This window comes from Cajanus cajan, chromosome 5, assembly GCF_000230855.2.
Source record: "Cajanus cajan strain Asha chromosome 5, NIPB_CcT2T_4, whole genome shotgun sequence".
In the NCBI taxonomy this organism is placed as follows: domain Eukaryota; kingdom Viridiplantae; phylum Streptophyta; class Magnoliopsida; order Fabales; family Fabaceae; genus Cajanus; species Cajanus cajan.
This window is the reverse complement of record NC_138521.1, coordinates 69,164,362-69,171,676: the sequence shown is the minus strand read 5'-3', so window position 1 is coordinate 69,171,676 and position 7,315 is coordinate 69,164,362. Positions and strand designations below refer to the sequence as shown.

Sequence of the window (7,315 nt, the reverse complement as noted above, 5' to 3'; positions counted from 1 at the left end):
ATAAGATTGGATTACGTTTAGATGAATATGTAATCTGATTAAAGTTTAAAAGGATTGGATTAAATAGAATTTACGTATTTTTGAATGTAAGAATTGAAATGTTTGAAAAAATGGAGAGTGGAATTAAAAATGTAGTTTTTGAGATAAAGTTTGAGGAAATCCATTGGATGGAAAAAGGAATAATAAAAAAAAGAGGAAAAATGAGAGGCAGAGGGTGAAAGTGAAACGTGAAATGCAGTGTTGTGTTGCCAACTGTCGGCGCTTCTTCCTTCCTAGTATTTTCGTTCTGTACTATAAATGTGCCGTTTTTTTGAAGACATCACATGGAAAAGAGAGAGCAAGAAACTGAAATTTTGAATTTTAATTGAACTCTTAGAGTTGCAGTGTGTGAGGTAATGCTGTGAACTCCGTTTCTCATGCTTCTTTGTCCCTCATCGGATCTCGCCTTCTTTCTCTTTCCCTCAAGCAAGCTATTCTCTTTTCCGCAATCCCTCCCTCTAACCACTTTTAAAATTTCAACTTTTAAGTCTTTCTCCAATTTTTATAATGCCCACTTATTTTCATTTCTTTGCACTTTTCTTTACTAATTCCAAAAAAGAAAAGAACATTGCTTTGTGTAATTGATTGAATTCTGTTTCTTGTTATGATGCAGGGTCACCCCATTCCTATTTCCTGGGTTTAATCTTTTTCTTTTATGATAGGCTCAGAAAGTGGTTTTGTGTTGTGGATTGAGTCAAACGGAAACACTTTGGAGGACAAAATTTTGTAGGTAGGGTAACAACCAGGGAGAGAAGTTGGATTAGTTTTGTGATTTGTGGATTTGAGATGGATCATAGATGTGCCAGAGATGAGGATGCTCAAGTTGATCTTGAAAGTGGGTTGGCACTGGCTGAAGATGACTCAAAAGAAGGAAAGATATTATACACCAAGATTTCATGTGGGCTTGTCGGAGATTGTCTAAAAGGTGAAGATGGGTATAGTGGATGCTGCAATGAATCAAAGTTAACTGTAGTTTCAATGGACATGGTGAAAGTGACAAACAAGTTGTACTCAGTAGAGTTTGGAGAGAATAACAGTACCCCGGTAGCAGTAAAGGAGAAACGCAAAAAGTCCAGTAATAAGAAGGCTTCCAAACCTCCAAGACCTCCAAGGGCTCCCTCACTGGATGCAGCTGACCAAAAGCTTATCAGGGAGATCAATGAACTTGCCATGTTGAAGCGCGCAAGGATAGAGCGAATGAAAGCCTTGAAGAGGATGAAAGCTGCTAAAGTAGCATCATCTTCCAGTAGCAGTATGTTTGCTATGGTTTTCACTGTTGTCTTCTGTATTGTCATAATACTCCAAGGTAATATTTGTAATGAAAGTCATTTATATCATGCATGTGGCATTTTTTCTCTCTCTTAATATTCTGTACTATATAACATCATAGGGGTTTAACTTGCAGCTATCGATTAACAGATGGTTAATGATAGGTGTGTTGGCAATTGTTGGGTTGGGTATTGTTTTGCCTTGTTCTGTTGCTTTTGGATTGTGCCCTGTTGGGTCTGTTTTCTAAGCTAGGCCATTTCAAATTTTGTTGACTATTGTTTCAGTATTATGTTTGGTGAATTCATGAAAAGTCCCATGAAATACTGATATGTTGAAATTCTATTCACAAGTCATCGTTACTGTTTTTTTTTCTGTTCTATTTTTTTTTTTAACATTGAGAAAAAATACAAGACAAATTAAATATAGGTTGGTTCTAATGGTTCTTTATTCAACTATAGGTTGGAAAGTCGAGTTATGGGATAATTTTACTATGAACAGGGAAAAGGAAAGAATAAAAATGAAAATAAGTCTTTCACTTTTTTTCTTGTTTTCAGTGTATAAGAAGTCTTTTACTTTAAAACACAGTCCTGTTAAATAATGAGCTCGGTCAAGTATATTCGCTCTTTGGTCATGGTTCAGTATTTGATATTTGAAGACATGGTTTCAAGGAATTCTATTGTGACATATTAATCAAAGTTTTCAAGACTATTGGGTTCTTTCATTTTTTCACATTATGATTTCGGGTTTAATCTGGTCATGTAGATCTAAATAAATAACAATTTTTCCAACAAGCAACTGAGAGAATCATCCATTCCCTCCATGCATTTGCTCCTTATTTCCTCTTTGATATGTGTTCAGAATGCTGTGCAAAGGGCCTTTAGTTTGCTAAACTATTGGCAATTGGAACTATAACAAATCAACCATTTGTTGGGTATAAACTGTTGTAGCATACACATGGCCATTGAAATGTTGAGAATGCTCTATTTCCACTTATCTGATTATGCTGCATCTGTATTTGAGAATGAAGTAATTGTCTTCTATTTTATGGTCTACAAATTCCGTATATATTATGAATCAATCATCAAATGGTTTTGCTACTATGCAAGATGAGAATCAAATTCATGAGAACAATGCCTCCCAATAGTCTTCATTTTTAAAATGTTCTCTTTACAGGCATGTCATCTGGAAAAGGTGCAGTGGCAACATTCCAGGAATCTCCTGTACCTGCAGCTGCAGGAGTAACAGAAGGTGGTCTGGTTGATGTTCAACACCAACTCAATCCATCTTCAAGTAAGCCAAATGCACCTGTTTTAGAATCTCACAAGTAAGTTGAGATGCACAATGTTCATTGAACTTCCTTTGTCAGCACCTTTTATTTCTTTTTCTACCTCATTCATAAAGAATACAAAGCCGACGCAGCAACCTTGTAAACATAAACAATTAAACATTGTTGCTTGGTTTACTTTGCAGAATTGTACAGCAAATTACTGGTTCAGATTTGCTCGCAAAACTGAGAAGAGATGCAGGTTAATGCAAATATAGTGACACTGACACCAAGAATGTTGCTGTCATATGGTATTGTACCTCATGCTTCTCACCAAAGATTTTTTTCTTGTCTTTCAAATGTATTTCATTGTTATTATGAGACTGAATGTGTTGGGCAATTGATCCCCTGTAAGTATATTATTAGTCAATTGTGGGGTGAGTTATATCACTTAAGTGGTGTTGCTGGTAGTTTCCTCCTCAGCAACTGCTTGTTGCATACACTCGTTGAAATTTAGAGTTCTAGGAGATTTTGCTTCCGAAGCTTCACAATCATGTGTAATAATCACCTAACTAGTGTTATGTAACTATCTCTATTTATCATTTTTCAATTGTGATGTGAGGGAGAAAATGCAGCGTTTCATATGATTTTATTTAGTGTCCTTCTTACTATGTTTCCCTATACATATCCTCTCCTAAGATGTTCACGAAACATAGGTTAGTATGCAAGGGGGAACTGAAATTCATTTAATTGATAATGTAGAATTAACCATCAAATTAACTCGTGCATTTGCAAGTAAGCAAATGGCTCGCTAACTCACTAACCAAGTTAACCAAACTCGTTCGCAATATGGTTTTACGGTTGCAAGTTGGAACAAAGGTGAATGCTAATAATAAAAATGATTTATTATTAAATAGTATTCGCTAATAATAAAAATGATTTATTATTAAATAGTATTCTTTATCACATATGAAAACTAATTAATTTTCGTCGAAAAAGTTTGACTCAAATGAATGAATACTTCCTTTGAATTTATATTTTATACATACGATAATTTAAATATATATATATATATATATATACATTATAATATAACTTTTATTTTTTAAAATATATTATTTTTTGAATAAAAAAAAATATATGTATAAAATGATAATGAGGGCAAGTATCTCTACTGTGTCCAATATAGATCCGTCCTTACTTGTGATTTGAGTGATTAAAAAAAGCTTTTCTGAAATTATATAAATTAAAAAATTAGTTTTAAATTTAAGTGATAAAAAATAAATCTTCTCTAAATTTGAGTAAGAGAAAGCTTATTTAACCCAACTGTAAAACTCTTTCATTGAGGGTGTATTTAAATTAAATTTTCTCTTTATGTAATGCTACAATGTGAACTCTGATATCACGTGGAAAAATATAATGTTAGAAAGTGATGAGAGAAAAATGATTTCAATGGAATCACAACGTGAGATGTATATCAGCACAATAGTTGTCTAATTAATTACCATCGGACATATTAATACGAACTTACAAAGCAGAATCAATCTACCGCATGCGCTGACGTCATATCACTACACAAAATTAATTTTATTATTCATTAATTCAGGTCACGGTTGTTTAAACCAAAAAGAAAAACAAATAAAATTATGTACAACAACTTTTTAGAACTTTATAAGTTTTTTTTTTTTTAACTATTAAGAGAATTGCTGAAACATTCTTTTATTATTTTTCGCGAAGAAATTAAATCATTATTATGATTTTTGAAACATATTTTTTTAATTAAAAAGTACTTTTCTTGATTAAAAAAATCAAACAAACAGATCATTACTTTTTTTTTTAATTAGTGAACAGTATTGGATTGTGCAATTCACTTTTTCCCCTCAATACATTTTCCCTTTTTTGTGAATCTGCACTCGTTCAGTTTCGTCATCCCCTCCTGGATCGTAGTTTTATATTATACAATATTACAATATTACAACCCATACCCAAAGAAAGGGACTTCTAACTTTTCCTTTGAAAGAGAGAAATTTCTCTTTATTGTTCAGACAAAAACAGTAAGGTGTGTGACATTGGTTGTATTTAGACAATGACGAGTGAAACATAATAAAATCAAATTAAATTACAGTAGTATTATTTAGATACATTATGACAAAGCAGAATAAATTATTCATTCCATTTAAAAGGGAAGAAAAACTAAAATTATTGAACAAAATAGGATAAAATAAATTAATAACGTGTTTGGTTCCACGTTTTAGATGTAAATTTTCACATCTGAAATGATTTTAAGAAGCTAATAGTTATAACTTTAAGTTATAATTCTTAACGAGTTTCCAAACATGGTTCCATCAATCCTTTTCAGTTTCCCTCAGTCCCATGAAAAGAATGCATAAATTTCGATTTCAAGATAGGTGTGGCTCTTGCAAGCTTAACGCTGAGATGCCATCATGCCAGTTTGGACTCGACCGACTATTGTGCATGTTGAGTAGCTAAGCATGTGATTTCACATGTGACTGCTTCTCTCTATCTGTGATCCGACAAACTAAATTAAGAAAAAGTTGACAAAACAATCTTCAGCATATTGGAAATTGACAAATGCAACAGTTTCCATTCCATAACCGAAGAAACTTTGGATGCAGAAACAATTCAATAATGTTGGTCCTCAATCCTCATTCACTTTTCCTTCTCATTCAATTTTCACTTTGCCATCATAATTACGTGACTATCCTATTTCCTATCCTATGGAATGGTAACAACACCATGATATAAGGCCACCACTCTAGATTGTCTATGGTCAAATCCGAGACAAGCATATTCCCAGTCCTAGGTGCCGTAGGTTGTCTAATTTTACTGAATTGGAGATAGTAACCACTCCCTTAAATTGTAGGTCTATTTATCCCTGTTTCGAGGCTGTGCTGAAATATCTTAGAGTAAATAATACTGTCATTCCTTTAAGTTTTTGTAAGATGGCATATAGTTAGCTAGTTTTTTCTTAATATTTATGATAACACGGAGATATAGTGCAATGTTTTTAAAATAATAATGGGATAAATGTAACATATAAGAAGTGGGAATGTCATGGTTTTTTACAATTAAAAAGGAATTAGTGTAGAGTAGAAAACTAAAGAATTTATCTGCAATTTTGTGAAAAAGGGTATTATTGTAATTTAATCTATCTTATAATTATATGCATATTTGTCATAAAATATTTTTAAATTTCTTTTTGAAAAGTTGATTAAAAAATGATTATTTTCCGGAATAAATTGAAACAAAATTTAACCAAACTATGATTTAAAGGCGAACCAGGCTCATAAAAGTGAGACCAGAAAGGTTGTAAAAAAAAGTATGGTTTATAAAGAGCATCTTTAGAGTACACAGAATTATATCATATAACTATTTGTACAAACTCAAGCATCTAAAGCATTTATTTATGGAATAAGAATACGAGCACTAGTAATTACTAAACACTACAATAAATGAGGCTGAAAAACAAATCAGCCATTTAATAATAGTTTAACTATTGCTGCAGCCACATCCACGAGCTTCTGCATAATGTCATTTCTGTCACCTAAGGGTGCCTGATTTGAGCCAGAAAATTTCTTGTCGCAAGCATTTACTTCCTTCTGAGCATCTAATATGCAGTAACTGGCAAACCCAAATCGACCTTGGCTAATGGCATCAGCTGCTTGTGGAATAATGTACTTCACAACTGGGATGTATGACTCAGCACAAAAGGCCAATTGTTGCTCCAATTTTTCATCTGAGGTTTCCTTGATCAACTCTTCAATGTAACCAAGTGTGTCAGTGGCATTAGCCAGAATGTCATTGACCATTATGAGGGCCATACCCTTTGGATCACTTTTGGGGGCTAAAGGATTTGAGTGTAAGATGGAGCTGCAAAGGTCATAAAAGGGTGTTTTTCTGCATATTTGGTCTACCAAATCACCATCCTCATCCCCATCAGAGGAATGAGTAGGTGTGAAGAGAATACAAGATAGAAGAAGAATGTGGAGTAGAAAAGATGACATATAAAGTGAGCTTCTCCTCATTTTCTCAAGTAGGGGAATGAATGACCAAGCTTCTTTCTTGGCTGCTATTTAAAGTTAGGTGGGTCGTTGGTGAGTTAAAAAATTGAGATTTGTTTGTTACCAATTGATAAAAGGGAAAAATAGTTGGACCCCTTTAATTGGCTGTGTTCTAATCCTTTCTATGTGCATTTGTGAGTCTTTTCGTATATAATAATTGGTATTGGTCACAGGTGTGTTGTTTGCTTTTTGTAACCATGGGCTACAACTACAAGTGCTGTTGCAATTGTGTCTACACTCCGAGTTTAAGGATAGATCCTTCCTTGTATCACGGATATCTTGTTTTGTGATGGCTTTTAGTGCCAACAGTTCCACTGCTTCAGTTGTGTTCACACTCCTCTGTAGGTTGTTGTAAGATGACAAATTAGAGATCTTTCGAGATGATGTTGAGTTCAATAAACCTTCCCCTTGGGAATCAAAGAAAGAGGGGGCAAGGGACATTACTGAGATTTCCTTCATTAAAGACAAGATCTTGATGATTACATGTGTTAGAGCTTTCTTGTTTTTTAAACATCACACGGCAGAGTCATTAAAAGGACACACTAACTAACACCAAGCATAATTGGCATAGCTTCAATTTAAGGAGTCAGAATTATTAACTTTTGTCTTGTTTCTTTTCTTTTGGTAACAGGCATAGCATCTATAGTTTAATACCCTCTAT

At 33.4% G+C, this 7,315-nt stretch overlaps 2 protein-coding genes across 4 annotated transcripts; one reads left to right on the top strand and one right to left on the bottom strand.

Moving 5' to 3' along the window:
• The first annotated feature begins 232 nt into the window (after positions 1 to 232).
• Positions 233 to 3,219, top strand: LOC109811024 (uncharacterized). 3 transcript variants are annotated; one of them, XM_020374656.3, is made up of 4 exons: positions 233 to 392; positions 653 to 1,345; positions 2,482 to 2,598; positions 2,779 to 3,219. In XM_020374656.3, exons 2-4 carry the CDS (start codon positions 826 to 828, stop codon positions 2,820 to 2,822), a joined length of 681 nt encoding a protein of 226 aa, XP_020230245.1. In that variant the 5' UTR covers positions 233 to 392; positions 653 to 825; the 3' UTR covers positions 2,823 to 3,219. The 3 variants fall into 3 exon arrangements, with proteins under 3 accessions (XP_020230245.1, XP_020230244.1, XP_082931955.1); XM_020374655.3 differs by having other exon boundaries at positions 2,482 to 2,632; XM_083075829.1 differs by lacking the exon at positions 233 to 392 and having other exon boundaries at positions 399 to 1,345; positions 2,482 to 2,632.
• A 2,681-nt stretch (positions 3,220 to 5,900) lies between these two features.
• On the bottom strand, positions 5,901 to 6,969 carry LOC109811044 (Plant invertase/pectin methylesterase inhibitor superfamily protein). Its single transcript, XM_020374678.3, has one exon. The coding sequence runs from the start codon at positions 6,616 to 6,618 to the stop codon at positions 6,064 to 6,066; it is 555 nt and encodes a 184-aa protein (XP_020230267.1). The 5' UTR covers positions 6,619 to 6,969; the 3' UTR covers positions 5,901 to 6,063.
• Between the last annotated feature and the right edge of the window lie 346 nt (positions 6,970 to 7,315).

Excerpts from the sequence above, each read along its gene's own strand:
- LOC109811024 (XM_020374655.3), top strand. The coding sequence starts at position 826 with ATGGATCATAGATGTGCCAGAGATGAGGATGCTCAAGTTGATCTTGAA. Across the intron at positions 1,346-2,481 it reads TATTGTCATAATACTCCAAG|GCATGTCATCTGGAAAAGGT; the intron begins GTAATATTTGTA and ends TTCTCTTTACAG. Across the intron at positions 2,633-2,778 it reads CCTGTTTTAGAATCTCACAA|AATTGTACAGCAAATTACTG; the intron begins GTAAGTTGAGAT and ends TTTACTTTGCAG.
- LOC109811044 (XM_020374678.3), bottom strand. The coding sequence starts at position 6,618 with ATGAGGAGAAGCTCACTTTATATGTCATCTTTTCTACTCCACATTCTT.